The following is a 23477-nucleotide window of genomic DNA, read 5'->3' as shown; positions in this document are numbered from 1 at the left end:
AGACAAGAATACATATTTTTTTCTTTTTTTAAGCACTCTAACTTAAAAAATATAAATGTGAGCAAAAGTCTGCTTACAACGGAGCCTATGTGAGTCGCTCTATTCTATTCATAGAGCGCTTAAAAAAACATCTGAGTATATATGTAATGTAGTAACAGGCACATTCATTATAACGTAATATTTTGCTAATTTTAAGCATACAGCAGTGCATTAATTTCACAAAAGGATCGCAACGTTCGCTTTTTCCTTCAACATCATCACTGATTACTACTCACTGCAGACTTCATGAGAGCCAATAAGACATAACTTACTGTACAATGTCTGCTCTCATTGGGATGCCGACTGATGGGATGTTGATATATTCCCGTTTAGATGAAGAAGAAGTCTTTTCAAGTCTTTTTTTGCCATTTCCAGGTCAAAGTGTATCAACTTCTCCATTTTTGGCCACAACCTTGTCCGTACAAGTGAGAGGCATGATTTATAATCTAGAATTAACTTTTACGAGCTCCAAGGAGAGAAAGCAGCTCACCAGCTGATGACGTCAATATGGCAGCATGTTGCGTAATGACGTCATTTCCATCCACTGGCATCGTTAAGGGAATAGTTTGAAAAATTGGCAAGCAATTCCAAGGAATTAATACACTGGGAGCAAGAACAGGTTTTCGATTCCCATCCTTTATTCAGGACACAAAATGCAAAGTATTGTTGGCGCTTTTTGGATGGTTATTTATTACGTTTTATGGTCGGAATAGACGCAATGACATCATGACTTCATGGCTCCCACTCACGCCATTGAAAGCAGACTTGTATTTATGTTTATTTACAAGTTAGAATGGCTTCAAAAAAGATGTGTTCTTATCTCTCATAAAGATTGTGAATTATAAACAAAATTCCAAAAAAGTGCAGTTCCCCTTTTTAAGGGGTTTGCTGTGACATGCTACGCCAACTAATGTTGGGGATGCATGTAACATATTTATTATGCTTGTGACTTCCACCATAACAATTAGCTGAGAGACAACTCTCATCTCAGAACAGTCTTAAGTTGAGGTACCACTGTATTTGGGGTGGCGTGGCTCAGTTGGTAAAGCGGTCGTGTAGCATATCAGCAGTTTAGCCGCTACAAGCAGTGCAAGGACTGGACCGAAATTTTAACTTGAATCAATCTCTCTTTATGAAAGATGATGCACATTTGAAATTACCGTATTTTCTGGACTAAAAGCTGCATTGGTATATAAGCCGCACCCATTAAATATGAGAAGAAAACTTTTTTTTTTTATATGTATTAGGGACTATAAGCATTGCCGGCAGTAAGTCGGACCCGTTTCCAGTGAAGGTTGGACTCCGCCAAGGCTGCCCTTTGTCACCGATTCTGTTCATAACTTTTATGGACAGAATTTCTAGGCGCAGTCAGGGCGTTGAGGGGATCCGGTTTGGTGGCTGCAGGATTAGGCTTCAACTGGCCAGGATCTTTAGCTCTCACTGGATCGGTTCGCAGCCGAGTGTGAAGCGACTGGGACGAGAATCAGCACCTCCAAGTCCGAGTTCATGGTTCTCGCCCGGGAAAAGGCGGAGTGCAAACAGTCAACAAACAGGGTATTGGGGACGGCGTGGCGCAGTTGTGAGAGTGGCCGTGCCAGCAACCTAAGGGTTCCTGGTTCAATCCCCACCTTCTACCAACCTCGTCACGTCCGTTGTGTCCTTGAGCAAGACACTTCACCCTTGCTCCTGATGGGACGTGGTTAGGGCCTTGCATGGCAGCTCCCGCCATCAGTGTGTGAATGTGTGTCTGAATGTGGAAATAGTGTCAAAACGCTTTGAGTACCTCAAAGGTAAAAAAGCGCTATACAAGTATAGTCCATTTATTATTTGAATGGCAAGTTTGTCACTTCTATTATTGATTTGTTGTTTAATATTCACTTTGACCCTCATAGTTACTAGCGTGCAGTGCACTTCGTGTCAAGTACCGTATTTTTTGGACTATAAGTCGCAGTTTTTTTCATAGTTTGGCCGGGGGTGCGACTTATACTCAGGAGCGACTTATGTGTGAAATTATTAACACATTACCGTAAAATATCAAATAATATTATTTAGCTCATTCACGTAAGAGACTAGACGTTTAAGATTTCATCGGATTTAGCGATTAGGAGTGACAGATTGTTTGGTAAACGTATAGCATGTTCTTATATGTTATAGTTATTTGAATGACTCTTACCATAATATGTTACGTTAACATACCAGGCAAAACTATCTGCAGGCCATAATTTGGACACCTCTGGTCTAAAATAAGTACAAGACGATCAACTTCAGATACTCCACTATATATCTTCAAAAGAAAGACTTCACATTTCATCCTTTCTCTTTCGGCAGTATTACCTTTTGAAAGTTGTTGGGGAATGTTTCCTCTGAGGCCTGTAGTTATTAGTGCATCGTCCATCACAGCGTGTCGACTTTAGCCATTTCTTTAACAAAATGAGCCAATGGTCTCGACTTAGGAATTAGCCAAATCAATCAAACTTTTATTTTGAGCTAACTTTAAAATAAAATTTAAATGTAATCACAAATTATATGTGAACTCTTTTTCTCTTTATGTCAACTTCTCGATTGTCAGTGGGGGAGTCGCTCTTCACTGTGCACCACTCATTATAGAAGGATCCTGCTGAGAGGAGGACTACATATATATATATATATAGTTGTTCTCATCTTTTGAGATATTTTTCCTAGCCCGCCTATTATAACACTGCAAGCCCAAGTAGTTAGTAGTCTGTCCGCTTTAATACATGCTAGCCTTTCTTCCGACTGTCTTAGTGTCCTCTCGGGTACATGTCGCAATATCATGCAGAGAGCGGGTGCTCCTGGGTGGTAATCATTGTCTGTCTGCAGATCATCATTAAAGCCGCTTCACTCGGTGTCCTTCTTTTTCCCTTCAAAGCTCACCCTAAACGGAGTAATTGGTGACTATTAGGGCCACATTGGAAGTTAAAAGAATACTATATTAAAAAGATAGAAAAGTAATTTTTTTCTGTAATATTCAGAAAGAAAAAAAGAGGCTATACTAAATAAAAGACAAAACTTCATGAGAATATAGTCGTATTTTGTTAAATAAATTAAACGTTTTTATTAAACCAAAATCATATACATAAATGTTTTAGAATAGTATTGTAAACTTGCAAGAATTAAGTGAGTTATTTCTAAAAATTTTTACTTTTTTAAGAATTATAATTAGAATGTTAGGCAGCACGGTGGCAGAAGGGTTAGTGCGTCTGCCTCACAATACGAAGGTCCTGAGTAGTCGTGAGTTCAATCCCGGCCTCGGGATGTTTCTGTGTGGAGTTTGCATGTCCTCCCCGTGACTGCGTGGGTTCCCTCCGGGTACTCCGGCTTCCTCCCACCTCCAAAGACATGCACCTGGGGATAGGTTGATTGGCAACACTAAATTGGCCCTAGTGTGTGAATGTGAGTGTGAATGTTGTCTGTCTATCTGTGTTGGCCCTGTGATGAGATGGCGACTTGTCCAGGGTGTACCCCGCCTTCCGCCCGATTGTAGCTGAGATAGGCTCCAGCGCCCCCGCGACCCCGAAGGGAATAAGCGGTAGAAAATGGATGGATGGATGGAATTAGAATGTTATAAAACAAATGTCTTCAACGGGGGTCTGTGACCCCAGGTGGTCCGCAGTGTTATTGCAGGGGGTAGTGAACGTTTTGGTTGATTAGGCTAGGAATTTTAGGTATGATTTATTTTTATATATAATTTTCCACATAAAGTTGTTTGCCGTTTTCAATCAAATTTTAATGAAGAAAGATATCACTTAATTCCAATAATCATATTTTTTCAAGAATAGTCATATTTTTCCAGAAAATCTTAAAAAAACAGCATAAAGTATGAATCATACACTATTAATGTTTTTGTAGAGAAAGAGTCATAATCTTAAAGTATTTTTTTTAATAGACAAAGGTCATATTTTGACCAAATGTAAACTTGGTCAAAATAAAAATTTTGAAACCAAAAATATAACAAAGACGCTAAGGGCTAGCTTATGGTAATCAGTGTTGGTAAACATTTGTTTGAAGAAGTAATTGATTGCAGTTACTCCTTTTCCAAAAAAGTAGTTGAATTACTAACAAAATTATTCTTTGAAACATGTAATTAATTACGAGAGAAACTAATTAATTAATTAAAACTTTCATATATCAGTTCAGAGATGTTTCACGAGAGAAGTGTGCGTGAGTGTGTGCCTTTAAAAGGCGTTGCCTGTTGCCAAGTAAAGCATGACGTCAGGGAAGGCGCGCTCAATGGCTGTTTTAGCTCAGAATTGGTAGTCTGCTGACTCGAGGGAGAATGTTGACGGCAGCGTCTGTGGAATGATTTCACTGATAGTTATTGAACGTAGTTGAATAACTAGTAGTTATAGAATCTCCTCTCTGGTCAACAAAAGCACCATGAAGATTCTGGCGGGAACTCTCATTCAACCCTTTTTCGATTACGCATGCACCTCCTGGTACCCTAGCACCTCCAAATCCCTCAAATCTAGACTCCAAACATCCCAGAACAAGCTAGTCAGATTACTTCTAGACCTCCACCCCAGATCCCACCTCACTCCTACCCACTTCTCCAAAGTAGGATGGCTCAGGGTGGGGGACAAAGTAAAACAACTTGCACTGAGCCTAGTCTATAAAATCCGCTACACCTCCCTGATACCGAAGTACATGTCAAACTACTTCCTTAACGTAAATGACCGCCATAACCACAACACCAGGGGGAGCTCTACTAACCACGTTAAACCCAGATTCCGATCTAACAAAGGTCCTTAACTCATTCTCTTTCTATGCCACATTAATGTGGAATGCGCTCCCAACAGGTATAAAAGAAAGGGCATCTCTATCCTTTTTCAAAACCGCAATAAAAGTACACCTCCAGGCAACTTCAACCCTAAACTAACACCCTCCCCGGATTGTTGTTAATAATCAAATGTAAACAATCAAATGCACATATTTTTCTTATACCTTCTGATCTCTCTCTCTCTCTCTCTCTATGTCCACTACTTGCTGTCCATATCCTACCAAGTCAGACCTACACTGTTTCAATATCCATTTCTCTGTTCTCAATTGTTGATGACTGATGATAACAACCAAACCTACCCCTCCTCCCCCTCCACACCCCGAATTGTAAATAATGTAAATGATTCAATTTATACACCCTAATGATTATCTTGTGTGATGACTGTATTATGATGATAGTATATATCTGTATCATGAATCAATTTAAGTGGACCCTGACTTAAACAAGTTGAAAAACGTATTCGGGTGTTACCATTTAGTGGTCAATTGTACGAAATATGTACTTCACTGTGCAACCTACTAATAAAAGTCTCAATCAATCAATTGAACGTTCATTAATGGCTAGGGATGATGCTCGAACCCGGTTTTCCCGGTTGTTCGATAAGAAAAGAACCGAGTCCTCGGATTCGAATCCCTTTTTGAGAACCGGTACCCGTTATCAAGACCACTATAGTAAAGAAAAAGAGTTGGTTCTTTATTCGAATCCCATCCTGACAAGAAATGCCCCGTAGGACATCACAAGAAATGACGTCACTTAGCTCAGTCATTTGTCACGGTGGGGTGCAGTGTGCTGCGGTTCGTTAAAGTTAAAGTACCAATGATTGTCACACACACACATTAGGTGTGGCGAGACTATTCTCTGCATTTGACCCATCACCCTTGATCACCCCCTGGGAGGTGAGGGGAGCAGTGAGCAGCAGCAGTGGCTGCGCCCGGGAATCATTTGTATGGTGATTTAACCCCCAATTCCAACCCTTGATGCTGAGTGCCAAGCAGGGAAGTAATGGGTCCCATTTTTATAGTCTTTAGTGACTCAGTCGGGGTTTGAACTCACAACCTACCGATCTCAGGGCGGACACTCTAACCACTAGGCCACTGAGTTGACGCAAAACTGACGGCTCCGGACGAAAGCGTGCAGGTAGGAGATGATTTATTTATCATAAATCATACACATTACAATAGACAGGAACGAAACAAAAGGAAAGCGTGCCGTTCGCACGAGAAGCTAAAGCAAAAACTTACTTAGCACAGGAATACTAGAAGCTAAGGTAACTTAGCACAGGAATCATGCGCTCGAAAACCAGAATGCCAACGTAGCTGTTGCAAATGCAAACAATGAAGCCACGACGAGTGACCGGAAAAGGCAGGCTTAAATAGAGTCTCTTGTGTTAACCATTAACAATGCGATTAATCACTATTAAATATTTAAATTGTTTTTCACCGCTCTAGTTTTTAAAATCCTTTTCATATTGTCAATATGGGGTATTATCTGTAGAATGTTGAGGACAAAAATGAATTCATCCCATTTTGGAATAAGGCAGTAACATATCAAAATGTGGAAAAAGTGAAGTGCTTTCTCGATGCACTGTATGTAACCTAACAAAGTCCCTTGCTGCAGGTGTACTGTAAAGTTATAAGAAATTAATGTGTGATTATGACTTGAAAAAATGCAGGTCAGACAATGACCTATTTTAAAAACTCCCAAAAGACACGACAGGCTGCTGATGATGATGCTGCTGATGCTGCTCAGTCAGTCTGACCCAGTCCACATGGTCTATATTTTTATGCTCCACTTCTACTGTATCTTCCTCTTGTTTTTTTTCATATATTTTCCCCTCTTTAAATTTTTCTTCTGCCTGGTGACCCTACTTTAAAGGAAATCACAGCAGTACCCTACCATTTCTAGTAGTTTACACTGTTCTGTATATGGGCCATTCTACCGAATTGGTTTCAAAGTGAGGTTGGAAACCTTTTAAAATTTTGTAAATTGTATTCTCAAAACATTGTCCCTATATATATATATATATATATATATATATATATATATATATATATATATATATATATATATATATATATATATATATATATATATATATATATACTTGAGAATGTGTGTGTGTGTGTATATATATGTGTATATATATATATGTGTGTAAATATATATATATGTGTGTGTGTAAATATATATATGTGTATATATATATATATATATATATATGTATATATATATATGTATGTATGTGTATATATATATATATATATATATATATATATATATATATATAAATGATAAATGGGTTATACTTGTATAGCGCTTTTCTACCTTCAAGGTACTCAAAGCGCTTTGACAGTATTTCCACATTCACCCATTCACACACACATTCACACACTGATGGCGGGAGCTGCCATGCAAGGCGCTAACCAGCAGCCATTAGGAGCAAGGGGTGAAGTGTCTTGCCCAAGGACACAACGGACGTGACTAGGATGGTAGAAGGTGGGGATTGAACCCCAGTAACCAGCAACCTTCCGATTGCTGGCACGGCCACTCTACCAACTTCGCCACGCCGTATATATGTATATATATGTATATATGTATGTATATATATATATGTATATGTATATATATATATATATATATATATATATATATATATGTGTATATATACATTACACATGGCACTCAAAAATCTATCAAAATGTTTTAGTACGACTTTGGTAAGCTGTGAAGCCACACCGCCTGATGGATTGTACTGTGCTTCATCATACGAGTATTATTATGGTGTGTGTATAAGTTAAGACATATTATCTGGCGTTTTGTTTCGCAATATTATGCAAAAGCAACTTTTCTTACCTACAGGTACATGCTGATCTGTATTTGGGATATGCATAAGTCCTGAAAATTTGCGCGCGTCTGCCTTTGTAGTCTGTGGCGACACCGTAGTCGATAAACGTCTTATTTTTCTCTATCTTCTTGTTATGGGACATTCATCCTCCGCTGTTGCCATTTGTAATATAAAGTAGTGTAAAGTTCTTACTTATATCTGTCAGCAGAGGTGTGGACTCGAGTCACATGACTTGGACTCGAGTCAGACTCGAGTCATGAATTTGATGACTTTAGACTCGACTTGACAAAATGTAAAAAGACTTGCAACTCGACTTAGACTTTAACATCAATGACTTGTGACTTCACTTGGACTTGAGCCTTTTGAATTGACATGACTTGACATGACTTGCTACTTTCCCCAAAACCCAAAGATGAAAAAGTTATTCGGGAGCGCTCCGTATTTTTCATTGTGTACTTGTCTATCAGCGTTGCGTGTGTCAGCTGGTGTGGTCTCAGTACAACAGCCAATCAAATTAGATCTACTTTGTTTTCATCACACAGTATTCATCCAATCAAATTGCAGGACAACCAACGAAGAAGACATGTCCAAACCACACGCCAGTGAACAAAAAATGATACCTAAAATAATTTTGTTTGGGTATAAAAATTACGAGGTGGTCAACACAAAACGGTTTGCAGTATGCAACACATGCGGTTCGAAAATTACTGATGGAGAGGCAACAACTTCCAACTTCGTTCGGCATTTGAAGTTGCACAAAGAACGGTAAGTTTTGAATGTAAGATAACGTTTATTGGCTAAGTAACGTGACTTTTATTTGCTGTGTAGTTAAATCAGTGTGGCTGTAAACTCACTGCTAACGTTATAACGTTATTGCAAACACGGGAATCTGTTGCAGTTCACTACCTTATTCATACTTTTTGTTCAATGATTTTTTTAAGCAGGGTTACGTTAGTCAATATATCACACGTAACGTTAGACGGCGGTCAGCAGCACCGCGTATTTTAGCCACCTAAAAAAAGACAAAAATAGTAAAATAAAGGTCAGTTAAAATGTATACTATATTATGAATATGTGTACCGTTTTAGCTAGCTTTCTGACATACTGTTGGTTGTTTACCTCAGTGGTCCCCAACCACCGGGCCGCGGCCCGGTACTGGTCCGTGGATCGATTGGTATCGGGCCGCACAAGAAATATTTTTTTTTTTTCTTTTTTTAATTAAATCAACATAAAAAACACAAGATACACTTACAAGTAGTGCACCAACCCAAAACAACTCTCTCCCCCCTTTTGTTCTGGGCATTGAACATGAAGACTCTTCCTTCACTGTTCCGAGTGGCCATGAGAGTCTTGGCAGTGCCTGCCTCCAGTGCTCCAGTGGAGCGAGTTTTCAGCCATGGTGGCATCATACTACGCCCCCATCGTGCACAAATGACTGACAGACTCTTGGCTAATTTGGTCTTTTGCAAATGCAATGCAGCATAGGGCCCTGACATAAAAAGTACAACGTTTTTGTTATGTTCACGTATATGTCATGTTTTTTCAATGTTAACACTTTTGTACAAATAAGTACATTTGCACTTTATTTTTCAATGTGTTTGTTCTGTAAAGGAATGAGTTAATGTTTAAAATGACTGGTTAATAGTGCTATTATAAAGTGCAATGTCAGCACAATTTTCTTTCCTGCAATTTAAAATGCACTTGTTTTAATAAATAAATACAGCGTTTGAAAAGCATACACAATCTGTGTTAATATATTAGTCTGTGGTTAAAAGGACTTGAAAGGACTCGAAACTCAAAATGCAGGACTTAGGACTTGACTTGAGACTTTCCAGTCTTGACTTTGGACTTGACTCGGGGCTTGCCTGTCTTGACTCGGGACTTGACTCGGACTTGAGGGCAAAGACTTGAGACTTACTTGTGACTTGCAAAACAATGACTTGGTCCCACCTCTGTCTGTCAGTAAACTCGACATGAAAGCGCTAAAACATACCGGTATAGTGAGTTTACATAATTCACCCAAGGAACATTAGTTATTAGAAAATTCCGGTCAGACTGTTTTTCACGGGACCCATTTCCACCGTTGTTGTTACACTAGTGAGCCACGGCTGAGGAGATGCTGCTCCGTTATTGATTTAAGTAAAGTCTGAATGTCATTAAAACAGTTAGCTCCATCTTTTGACACTTCTTGCATGCAAATATGACGGCGAAAAGACGCTGCTGAAAGTGAGCCACGTTAATAAGACCACCCACAAAACGGCGAATCCTGAAGCGACTGTCAGAGAGCGGCTTGAAGATGATCTGTAAAACATAATCTATGCAACATTTTGACCAAATAACCACCATTTCATGTTATGTAGACCACAAAGAAGTGTTTTCAATTTAGAAAAAAATATATAATAATATGACCCCTTTAATGCGCCCTATAATCCGGTGCGCCTTTTGTATGAAAATAGGCCTGACTAGACTTGTTCATCGGCAGTACGCCTTATAATCCGGTGTGCCCTATGGTCCGGAAAATACAGTAGTTGAATCTCAGGAATATAAATCGATTTTCTGAATTTCCCCTCTGCGATTAATAAAGTATTTCTGATTCTGATGTATCGATTAATCGTTAAAAGTAATTTTTATACGTGACATGTAACAAAAGAATCAGAATCTTACAAGCACCTTTGTTATTTAGGCGTTTTCACATCTTCACATTAACAGTGGTGAACTTATTTCTTGACTTGTATGACAGTTAGCATCTCAGAATGATATTTCCATCCTTTCCTATGGGAAAAATTGGACCAAAAAGTGAATTCATTTCCAGATTCAACATTTCCGTTGGAAGAGTAATTGGAATTTGAAAACCTTATTAGGCAGTTTTGGAAAGTGCAGCAGTTTCGTCGGTATGGTTAATATGAAACTGCCACCGGGCAAGACAGATCCAATTGCAAGCATCTCCCACTTTTTTTTTCTTTTTTTCAGTCTTGTCACCCTGTCCTTGTCATTATCAGCACTGCCTCCCGCTAAGTCCTCTTTGTCTGCCTTGCAACAGCCTGCAGTGAGCAGCCAGGGAATAAGCTAAGCTACTGGTTTAATGATGCCAGCGCCTACTTTACAGGGAGTTACACGCCGGTGCCTCTTAGCGCCCTCCCTGTCTGCATGCAAGGAAAGTAGAAAGAGTAAGGTGGCATGTTTATTCCCGCCACGCGCCCAGTAAAACCTTCTTGTCAGACATATAGCGGAGGTCAAACACACCTGCCGACGCACACGGGCCGCCTCCTTTGCTGTCATTTCTGTGCAAATGACTGCAAAATGGGGCAGAATAATGATACAGCTCACGTTCAAGGCCTGTGTTTCCCTCAGTGGGGAGGCATTGAATAGCAGCGTTAGTGGTTGTGACTAAACGACAACGCAGGAGGCTGGAAAACCAGCGCATGACTGGAGAAAAGGGAAGCAAAAGACACAAAAACACATGTGAGGTGTTCTTTAAGCTGTCTGGGGGATTCGAATTTGGGGAAAACAAGCGCGAGAGAGGAGTGCGAAGGAGGGAGGAGGAGTTAAGATATTTAAATCCTGTCTGGGTTTCAAGTGTGGACCTCTTAATCTCATCCACTTGACAAACATACACACACACACACACAAGGCCAGGCAGACGTCTCGCTAGCCTATTTTCCTCTGACCTGAATTCCCCAGCGTGGCATTTTTTTTTCCTCTGCCGGGCCAATCTCATTAAGCCGCGGCAAAACACTTGCCACCTCACTCCTACACTGCATCGCTCTCATCCCCCTTTTGTTTCTTTGTCACCCTCTTTTCCTCTCCGCGGCGCCGCTTCCATTTTAGCTTGCTTCCTCCTCCTCCGAGTCGTCCTACTCAGCTGTCTCCCATTTCAGCCCCTGCGTTTCATCTAATTATGGGCCACCACAGCGGACCGGAGGCGAGCGGGTGTAGCCAGGCGGTGGAGTCGAGCCCAGAGCACATCCTCTTCCTCTGCTTCCAGACGCACAATCAATCCTCATTATCGCCAGCTCCCCTGCATTCCACTTACCTCCACACGGCTGCCAGTTAGAGCTCCACGCCGCCATGCACAATCTCGTCCTCCAGCGTGTGCAAATCAATGCGCCGCATGGACCATGCATGCATACAGTTACTCTTTTTTTCTTAGATTTGTGTGTATTCTTGCAAGAAAAATAGACCAACGGAGTTATTTATGAGATAAGGTTCTTGTTGTCGACAAAAAAATGCTCCCACATGTATTTCTGTTTAAGATGGTTAGCCCAGATTTCAGGCGGAATCTCGTCTCCCAATCAGCTTGCCGTTGCCGTCTCGCCACGCTTCTGTTTTCGAATCAGCTCTTAGGCAGTATTAACAAATTCTTAGTCGAAAACAAGGTCATCACGAGAACAAAGACGGTTGTCACGAATGTCTGGACAAAAATGGCTGGTATTTGCTGAAAACCATGTAGGGCAGAGAAAACAGTGCATCTGGAAAGCGCTTCACATGTTCCACATTTTGTTATGTTACAGCCTCATTCCAAGATGGAATAAATTTGTTTGTGTCCTCAAAATTTGAGACAATACCCCATGACAATGTTTTATTCTATTTTGAAAATGTATTAAGAATAAAGGACTAAAAATGCACATGTATGTAAGTATTTGACCAATAGTTAAAGTTAAAGTACCAATGATTGGTGGTGAAATGTGTCCTCTGCATTTGACCCATCCCCTTGTTCACCCCCTGGGAGGTGAGGAGAGCAGTGGGCAGCAGCGGTGCCGCGCCCGGGAATCATTTTTGGTGATTTAACCCCCAATTCCAACCCTTGGGAGCAATTTTCCCTCTAATTGTTTATGTGTCTGAGCAAACACAAAAACTCCCTGAGCATTCAGTGGAGCACATGTGAGCAACATCACACGTGGCAATACCAGCAGCACACCTGTCTCAATCCAATCTTTTATAATAACACTCAAATGACAGGAGTCATTTTCATGAGATTTTTTTGTAATATTAGTGATTTGGCCCACTTGTAATGAAAATAAAAGAAATCTTGTTTTTCATAAGCTATGGATTAGTATTGTACAATATGTCTGGGTGGGGCTCCTGCTTTGGAAATCATTTGTACCCCTTTCAGAGATCACATTTAGTTGCCCTTAAACATCCTCATGTTGCACAATGAAATGTAAGCATAGGATGAAGTGTGCATTCCTGTAACTTTCTTTAGTAACAGCATTCCATGATTAATATCAATAAATTAACATTAATAATAAATGACAGTAGAATAAGCACACGTATGACTGAGGAGTCATAGTGTAACTTTGTGTGGTGTTTGAGTTGTCCGACTTTTTGTGTGGCCATAAACGCACCAGTGGCTTAGTTTCTATGCGTGTTGGTGACAGATGACAAGTTGGTTTTGGCCTGGTTTTTACGGCAGAAAATGACTAGTTTTTCGAGATAGAAGTTTTTTACTCATGTTTTTGGTGTGGTTATGGCCCAGTATAAACAGTTTTGCTCAATAAAGTGATCGATATGATTCCTGTCCTCGAAGCATCTCGATAGACGTTGCAATAATTGAACGGTGTTGACGAACACCGTTAGGGCCGCTTGTTGTCACTGTCACTCAGAGTTGCATTGCAAAATTACACAGAATAAATGTGTTTATTTTGTTTAGAATTCAGATGGGATTGATTTGGTGCGCGGCATATATTTGCTGTGCGCAGAGGACGCTTGAGCAGTGCGCGATTGCGCAGGCGCGCACCTTAGAGGGAACGTTGCTTGGGAGGTAATGGGTCCCATTTTTATAGTCTTTGGTATGACTCGGTCGGGGTTTGAACTCACAACTTACCGATCTCAGGGCGGACACTCTAACCATTAGGCCACTGAGTAGGTTTGATGTACTTTTGGCAGAAATGAGTGCTACAAATAGGAATGGGCAAATAGGAATCGCTGAAACTGCCCAAAGATAGGTGTGCCAAGCTTGTGGTATCGTATTCAAAAACACTCAAAGCTGTAATTCCTGCCAAAGGTGCGTCGACAAAGTATTGCGCAAATGTCGTAAATACTTATGTACGTGGTAGTAGGATTGCACAAAACAGACGATATAAATCATTTGGCTGACAATAGAGCTTTTGATACTATCATCATTTCGTGATAATGCATGTCGATAACACATTTTAGCTGTGTCTCGCAAATTTGACACCAAAACGTGAACAAACGCATCATCGAAACGCTGTATAACTATTGCTAAAGACTAACGTTGCGACACAGTGCAAAGCCACTTCTTAGTCATGTTTCTTACTATTATCTTCTCTGGAGGACGAGGCATAGCTCAACATGCTGCACTCCACACTGTAGAAGAATAAGCTAATCACTCACCGCAAGCTAGAGCTTTTGAATGTGAACAAAGGTGGGTGGCCTATCATAATCTGTGCAAAATTTGGACCAAAGAATCACCATTACATGTCATGTCGACCACGAGAAAGTGTTTTAATTGTAGAAAAAAATCATAATATGACCCCTTTAAGGCTCTCATTTGCCAGTACAGTTGTCACTTGTTTATCACTGTTAAGTGTTTTTAAACATGACCGGGATGAAATAAGTTTGTGTAGGAATCATCAATTATAAAAAAAATATTTTCATAGCTGCAGCATAATAACACGTATTTAAGACCTTCTAAATATTTTTTTTAATATTATGAGAGTCTTCGAGACATGAAATAAAACCCTTTAGTCACCTTTACACTCTTTTTAATCCAGTATAGTAATGCTGGCAGAGGCTGAGCCAATCAGTGGCCAGGATACTGAACAGCGCACTCTGATTGGTGTGGCTCTCACTATGGTAGTATTGATCTTTTTAGTTCATGTAGCCCAGGGGTCACCAACCTTTTTGAAACCAAGAGCTACTTCTTGGGTACTGATTAATGCGAAGGGCTACCAGTTTGATACACACTTAAATAAATTGCCAGAAATAGCCAATTTGCTCAATTTACCTTTAACTCTGTTATTATTAATAATTAATGATATTTATCTTTTACGGAAGGTTTTTTGTAGAGAGTAAATGATGAAAAAACACTTAATTGAACGGTTTAAAAGAGGAGAAAACACGAAAAAAATGAAAATTAAATTTTGAAACATAGTTTATCTTCAATTTCGACTCTTTAAAATTCAAAATTCAACCGAAAAAAAGAGAAAAACTAGCTAATTCGAATCTTTTTGAAAAATTAAAAAAAGAATTTATGGGACATCATTAGTAATTTTTCCTGATTAAGATTAATTTTAGAATTTTGATGACATGTTTTAAATAGGTTAAAATCCAATCTGCACTTTGTTAGAATATAATAAACAATAAACAAATTGGACCAAACTATATTTCTAACAAAAACAAATCATTATTTCTTCTAGATTTTCCAGAACAAAAAATTTAAAAGAAATTCAAAAGACTTTGAAATAAGATTTATATTTGATTTTACAGATTTTCTAGATTTGCCAGAATAATTTTTTTGAATTTTAATCATAATAAGTTTGAAGAAATATTTCACAAATATTCTTCGTCGAAGAAACAGAAGATACAATTAAGAATTAAATTAAAATGTATTTATTATTCTTTACAATAAAAAAAATAAATTTACTTGAACATTGATTTAAATTGTCAGGAAAGAAGAGGAAGGAATTTAAAAGGTAAAAAGGTACATGTGTTTAAAAATCCTAAAATCATTTTTAAGGTTGTATTTTTTCTCTAAAATTGTCTTTCTGAAAGTTATAAGAAGCAAAGTAAAATAATAAATGAATTTATTCAAACAAGTGAAGACCAAGTCTTTTCTTGGATTTTCAAATTCTATTTGAGTTTTGTCTCTTAGAATTAAAAATGTCGAGCAAAGCGAGACCAGCTTGCTAGTAAATAAATACAATTTAAAAAATAGAGACAGCTCACTGGTAAGTGCTGCTATTTGAGCTATTTTTAGAACAGGCCAGCGGGCGACTCATCTGGTCCTTACGGGCGACCTGGTGCCCGCGGGCACTGCGTTGGTGACCCCTGATGTAGCCCTTTTTAATGCTTGAAAATGCCTAATTTAGGACAAAAATGCTGTAGAATATGCTTTAACAAAAATTACAATCTGCGATGTGGTGAAGCCCCGATATTTTAGGCGCAACTCCTCCCCTGTAACGGCTTAAACATGCTCAAAAACCTCATTAGATTTTACAAGGACGTATGTACCTGCACACATTTGCTTTTGACTGACCTGGGTGTTCAGTGCCAGTTCAAAGTCAGTAGAATCTAAAATGCAAAATGCAGGTTGTCTGTTTTGGTTTGAAGGTGTCATTTTTGGCACTTTCTCCATTTCCAAATGATTATTATTTATTTTTATTTTTTAACAATTTGATTGAGGAGATGCTGATGCGGGGGTCTCAAATTGAATTTAACTTCGGGCCGCTGGATGTACAGTCGGGGTAAGGCTAGGCCGTTTCATTTTAGATTCACGTTTTAACCACGTTAGTTAACTACCTCTACCAATGTTAGTTATAATGACCCTAAGCTATGGTCTAAGTCTAAAGTCATCATAAATGTAAAAAATATTGTAAAATGTTTATATTTTTCATACTGTCACGCTCCCAGTGGTTAGAGACACTTCAGTTTGCTTTTATGAAGTTGCTCTTTGTGTTGTTTGTTGCCCAATGTTTGTTTGTTGTGCTGTCATTTTTGTGTTTGTACTGTTATTGTATTGAGTGTTCTTTTTAGTCGTATTCAAAATTGCAATAATATATTTAACTATTAACCGCCCAGGCTGTGTGGACCAATTTACGCTAAACTACAGTATAAGGTTTAGTAGAGGGCTACAAAATATGGGCCTGTTTTAGACATCTGTGCTAATGATGAGTTTGTGGTCATCGAAGGCATTCAGAAAATGTTTTGATCGTGCAATATAACAAGACTTTTTTAGTTAATATGGGGAGAAGTGTTAACAGCTGACTAAACTTTTCCAATTTCGCCGCCATGCAAAAATTAGCACAGCTCCTGACGTTTTGGTCGTATGTTCCTGTGTCTCTGTGCTATTAGAAATGATTAATTAAGTGCGGATTTAAGGCTAACCGCATTGATTGTTTAATGCCTCCTGGGCTTTCCGGCAAATTGGTAGCGTTTGTTCAAAGTCAGCAGTTATCATCTTGCCATATTACCTTAAAATATTTTGCTAAATTGCACTATCAAAGCATTTTCTGTACCTATTAGATGACCACAAAACAATTAAATAACTCACCCCTGCTATCGTCTTTCCTTTTTGCTTAACTGTTAACCTTTGCAGCGTTTAAAAAAACGTTAAAAATGCTGTAAATGATCCCTGAGAGATAACATTTAGGATTTATACATACAGTGGGTATGGAAAGTATTCTGACCCCTTTAAAATGTTCACTTTTTGTTTTTTTGCAGCCATTTGCTATGATCAAAAACATTCATTTTATTACTCATAATGTATACTCAGCACCCCATTTTAACAGAAAACAAAAGTAATGTAGAGTTTTTTTTATAAATGTATTTAAAATAAAAAACTCAAACATCACGTAGGTATTCCGGCACTTTGCTCAATACTTTGTTGATGCACCTTTGGCAGCAGCTACAGCCTCAAATCTTGTTGAATACGATGCCACAATCTTGGCACACCTTTCTTTGAGCAGGTTCGCCCATTCCTCTTTGCCCATTCCTCTTTGCAAGCACCTCTCAAGCTCCATCTCTGCAGAAAACCACAAATCAGACCTGTATGGTAGAATGGCCAGACGAAAGTCATTTCAGAGTAAACGGTTTACCAAAATGCCTCTGAAAGACTCTCAGACCATGAGAACCAAAAGTATCTGGTCTGATGAGACAAAGATTTAACTCTTTGGTGTGAATGTCAGGCGTCATGTTTGGAGGAAACCAGGCACCGCTCATCACAAGGCCAATACCATCCTTACAGTGAAGCATGGTGTGGGGATGGTTTTCAGCGGCAGGAACTGCGAGACTAGTCAGGATAGCGGGAAAGATGAATGCAGCAATGTGCAGAGACATCCTGGATGAAAAACAACGCTTCCCATCCAACCTGATGGCGCTCGAGAGGTGCTGCAAAGAGGAATAGGCGAAACTGCCCAAAGATAGGTGTGCTAAGCTTGTGGCATTGTATTCAAAGACTTGAGGCTTTAATTACTGCTAAAGGTGCATCAACAAAGTATTGAGCAACGAGTCTGAATACTTATGTACATGTGATTTTTGAGTTTTTAATTTTTAACGAATTTGCAAACATTTCTACATTTCTGTTTTTTTCTGTCAAGATGGGGTGCTGAGTGTACATTAATGAGAAATAAAAATGAACATTTTGAATTTTAGCAAATGGCTGCAATGAAACAAAGAGTGGAACATTTAAAGGGGTCTAAATACTTTTCATAGCCGCATCCAATTTGTTGAGAATATAATGCATGTGAACTGGCCGCTTCATCGTAGGATCTTATCGACGATGCTGTCATTGCACAATAGAATAGTCAAATGTTATCTAATCTCTGTGGCGTCTGTCTCTCCTGTCTGTTTTTCTGGACGTTGACGCATTATTATGAATACAATAACAGAAGAATAAAGTACTTTCCCATGTAAGGCAGGTGGACTTAGTGATTTAGATGCTATTGCTATCTTAGTGTAGGATAATTGTCATGGTATGAAATTAATAATGTTATGGTACCTAGTCTAGGGCACGGATAACTTAACCAATCATGTAAAACATATGACTAGAGAGCCTTTGACAAATGATTGATAATTTAAGGTTCTGTTTGGTCTGGCAAATGTGAAGTTAGCTTAATTTTGTTGTGAATTTGCCAAAAAACTATAACAACCATATTTTGCTCTTATGGATATTTGGAAAATCAAAAGGACTGCCTCCAGAACACACAATCACCACAAAAGTATTTTTTAATCAAATATTGTTGATATACAGTCGTTTTTTTCATGACTCTACAGTATATACTTTGTGTGTAATCTAACCGTTCTACTCCTGAACCGCTGGACACAAAAGGGGGGGACATTTGACAAAACAAGCATCCTTATTGTGTTGCCTTTGCAATTATTTTTCTAACAAATACACAATATTGTGGTGCTGTTATCAGATCTCAACGTTTGACTCTATAGGTCAGATGGACTTGAATTTTCTCACGCAACTTAATGCGCTCTACTAAAAACATATTAAAATTTTAGGGTGCCAATACAATCATTAGTAAAGTGCTACGCACCTTTACGGGACTGACCAGCACAAGTCTGTAAAACGTCAGCAATATTGGTTGAAAAACATGGCCGCCATCAAGCAATCTTAACTACATCGCCTATAAATCATTGACCATCATGCCTCCACGCAACCCCCAAACCGCTCCTCCCCCCAATATTTTCAAATGCAAATGTTGACTTTTTGTCTAATGATTATAAAACTTTGACAATATCCTTATTGCACGTATGCTAGCTCGTATTTTAAAGTATTTTGAGCACAACCAGAGGGGGTGCTGCAAATGTCATTAACTGTCATGTGACACACATTGTTATAAATTCCCTTTGTCAGTGAATAAGATAGAAGATAAAGTTCCCTATTTAATATGTTAATTGTTGAATATAATTGACTGTATTATTGTTGACGTAAACAAGCTATTAATGGAGTCATGCCCCTTTAAGTTGAGTCTGTTTGAGTCAGGCAGTTTACCGGGCAGCTATGTTCGGGGTCCTTGAGTCAGTGTGTTAAAACAGTGTGTATGCGAGAGTGTACTTAGCTGCTGCTGCTAAAAGTTACATATAAAGAAGAAGTTGAAATGTAAAACAGTGTCCTTATTCCCTTACCAGAGTACGCTCACGGGTGAAGAGTCCCAGTACAACAACATCATCAGTTTATCCATCCATCCTCATCCATTTTCTACCGCTTATTCCCTTTGGGGTCGCGGGGGGCGTTGGAGCCTATCTCAGCTACAATCGAGCGGAAGGCGGGGTACACCCTGGACAAGTCGCCACCTCATCGCAGGGCCAACACAGATAGACAGACAACATTCACACTCACATTCACACACTAGGGCCAATTTAGTGTTGCCAATCAACCTATCCCCAGGTGCATGTCTTTGGAGGTGGGAGAAAGCCGGAGTACCCGGAGGGAACCCACGCAGTCACGGGGACCCATATGGTTCTTTAATACACATTGTGTTGCTGTCATTTTTTTACGACTGTCGAATAATCCGTTTCCAAATCAACAACAGCAACAGCCCTTAATTGAGTGTAATTAAACACTTCACCTAGAATTAGCAACAGTGAGCTTAGCATAATAAAAACTGTATTTTCATTTATTCTGCCAGTTCCAAGGGTACTTTGTTGTACCTTTGCAATATTCTCCTTTACGTTAATCTGTCTAAAATAAACCATTTAAAAACACAATTATAAATGAAACCAATGTTGTGGGAAGCCAATTAACCTTTCACATCCTCCTCCTCCTCCTCTCAACCCCCAGGCTCAGGACCTAAACGTGATTGAGGAAGTGATCCGCATGATGCTTGAGATCATCAACTCTTGTCTTTGCAACTCCCTGCACCACAACCCCAACTTGGTGTATGCGCTGCTCTACAAAAGGGAGCTCTTCGAGCAGTTCAGGACGCACCCTTCCTTCCAGGACATCATGCAGAACCTGGACACGGTCAGTCGACCCACATAAACATCTTGGATGATAAGTTTTATTACATTTGCAATGACTCGTACAACCACACTGTGACAGTCAGCAGTCATGACCTTGATTCATAGATGGGCCCTTTTGTTCGTACACTGAAGTGTTAACTTGCGCCCATCAGCAGCACATACCCATGCATATACAGAATTAAAGTGTACTGCAACCAAGATGTTGTAAACACATTGATGCACAGTAATTAACATGAGCTTTCTGTATTCAAGGCCTACATTTTTTCATCTTCTGAACAGTCAAGGATTCAATTGAAGGATTCAAGGAACTTTTATTGTCATACCGTCAAACATGATATGGCACAACATTTAGTACCCGATGTCCCAAATTTAGCTCAGATTAAGCTGACAAGAACAAAGCACATAATAACTTAAATAGAGTACCTACGTTCTAGATAATAGTCATTACTTTTTGGTTCAAACACATTTTTAAAGGCCTACTGAAACCCACTACTACGGACCACGCAGTCTGATAGTTTATATATCAATGATAAAATCTTAACATTGCAAAACATGCCAATACGGCCGGGTTAGTTTACTAAAGTGCAATTTTAAATTTCGCGCGAAATATCCTGCTGAAAACGTCTCGGTATGATGACGTCAGCGCGTGACGTCACGGATTGTAGAGGACATTTTGGGACAGCATGGTGGCCAGCTATTAAGTCGTCTGTTTTCATCGCAAAATTCCACAGTATTCTGGACATCTGTGTTGGTGAATCTTTTGCAATTTGTTCAATGAACAATGGAGACAGCAAAGAAGAAAGCTGTAGGTGGGAAGCGGTGTATTGCGGCCGACTTCAGCAACACAAACACGGCCGGTGTTTCATTGTTTACATTCCCGAAAGATGACAGTCAATCTTTACCATTGGCCTATGGAGAACTGGGACAACAGAGACTCTTACCAGGAGGACTTTGAGTTGGATACGCAGACTCGGTACCGTGAGTACGCATGCAGCTGCGGCTTCCAAACATTTGATCGCTTGCCCGTACGTGCGTGCCGCTATGTGCATGTCACGTACGTAACTTTGGGGACTTTGGGGAAATATATGTGCTGTATGAACTTTGGGGAGGTGAACGGTACTTTGGGCTGTGGGATTGAGTGTGTTGTACAGGTGTTTGAGTTGTATTGGCGGGTTATATGGACGGGAGGGGGGAGGTGTTTGTTATGCAGGATTAATTTGTGGCATATTAAATATAAGCCTGGTTGTGTTGTGGCTAATAGAGTATATATATATGTCTTGTGTTTATTTACTGTTTTAGTCATTCCCAGCTGAATATCAGGTCCCACCCGCCTCTTACAGCATCTTCCCTATCTGAATCGCTCCCACTGCCCTCTAGTCCTTCACTCTCACTTTCCTCATCCACGAATCTTTCATCCTCGCTCAAAAAATAAATAAAATTATTGGGGAAATCGTCGCTTTCTCGGTCTGAATCGCTCTCGCTGCTGGTGGCCATGATTGTAAACAATGTGCGGATGTGAGAAGCTCCACAACCTGTGACGTCACGCTACTCGTCTGCTACTTCCGGTATAGGCAAGGCTTTTTTATCAGCGACCAAAAGTTGCTCTGTCCACTGTTCGTAGCTTCGCGTATCGAAATGAAGTTTGTAAAAATAATAAACAGCAATAAACTGCATATAGTTTAAAGACTACAGTTGCCCCACAAAAGTAGCTGTTGTTGTAATAGAAATACACAAGAAATAAGAAATAAACGAGTCGCTGTGCATACTCCGCAATCGCGGCCGTGTGTTTGAAAAACAAGTTTTAGGAACGCCCTTAACTGTGTTCAACCAATCAGCGTTCGACAGCACAACCCGCCCCCGAAAAGCTTCAAAAAGTAGCTAGGAGGAACTCTGAAAGGTTCCTGGAGAACTAAATCTACCTGGGTAGTTTTTGGTGGAAACACAGGGGGAACTTTATTTACCGGGCTAAGTGGGAAAGTTCCTGCAGTGGAAAAGGCCCCTTTTACATTAGCTCCAGACTTCTTCTGTTTTTTTGATATTGTCATTCAAAGTGTATTACAACTTAGCAGTCTTTACGTACCACAGCAGAGAACCAGATTGTGGCCCAACAATGGGCCCTATGGTTAAGATACACCGGTCTAGATAATATTTATTGGACATGCTTCACCCTCTCCAAAAGTGTCACAATGTATCTTTTGTAAATGTACACTGTGTATATATATATATATATATATATATATATATATATATATATATATATATATATATATATATATATATATTGTGTACATTTACAAAAGCTATGTGTAGTCGCCGCTATTTTTTTTACCCCAAACACAAAATAAACTTCATAAACCATATTTAGTTTCACCTTTTCACAACATCAGGTGCACCTGCCTAGTCTAATCGAGCCAGAGCTGCATAAAAAAGTTGCTTTTAGCAGCATTTATGTCACTGCATATTGCACAACTGTGTTATTATGCGCATGCCAAGATTAGATGAAAATAATACTTTATCCTACCCTTTTTGTTTCCTCATAGCCTGAAGCAGAGGGGGAGCAGAGGGGGAGGAGCTAACCCCCCCTCTGACTGAGAGCTTTACTAAATTAATATATAAAACTAAGTATGTCATAGCCAGACTGCAAAAAACCCTGCGAACAGAGGCATGCAAAAATGCATGCAGGCTCACTCCAAATGCATGATCCTTAATATTTGATGCAGCATTGTAACAACATTTATGATTCAGAAAAGACAAAAACAAAATTTTCAGTAATGCATTGTTTTTTTTTTAACTCAGACTTTCAAGTAACATTTTGACATTTCTAACTGTCGTTCAAGTTAAACTATGCACCTTGAGAAGTCCAAACGCCCAATAAATTTGTTTGCAGAGCTTTTCTGGTCATTATAATGCTAGTCATTAGCCACGACATGCTATTTACCTTAGCATCTGCTGGTTGCATGTATTTGTGTGTGTGTGTGTGTGTGTGTGTGATTGATGTTTAAATACGTAATATTCCTCACAATGTACTGAGCAGACAGGCACTTTACTGTAAGCTCCTTTTCCTATTCTGTGGTTATCATCACATTATCTCTTTGTCATCACTGCACTGGTGTAGTCTTCACAAAAAGGCCACATTTTGTTATA

General features: G+C 39.4%; 1 protein-coding gene across 1 annotated transcript in view; it reads left to right on the top strand.

Moving 5' to 3' along the window:
* Nucleotides 1–23477, top strand: part of dym (dymeclin) — a 134598-nt gene that overhangs the window by 63597 nt on the left and 47524 nt on the right. The window contains exon 15 of the mRNA XM_061927506.2: nt 20152–20334. Within this exon, the coding sequence (XP_061783490.1) occupies nt 20152–20334 (183 nt within the window). The remainder of the gene's footprint in view (nt 1–20151; nt 20335–23477) is intronic.

The sequence above is a fragment of the Nerophis lumbriciformis genome, linkage group LG32 (genome assembly GCF_033978685.3).
Source record: "Nerophis lumbriciformis linkage group LG32, RoL_Nlum_v2.1, whole genome shotgun sequence".
NCBI classification, from domain to species: domain Eukaryota; kingdom Metazoa; phylum Chordata; class Actinopteri; order Syngnathiformes; family Syngnathidae; genus Nerophis; species Nerophis lumbriciformis.
Note: the sequence above shows the minus strand (reverse complement) of the source record. Positions and strands in the feature narration are given on the sequence as shown.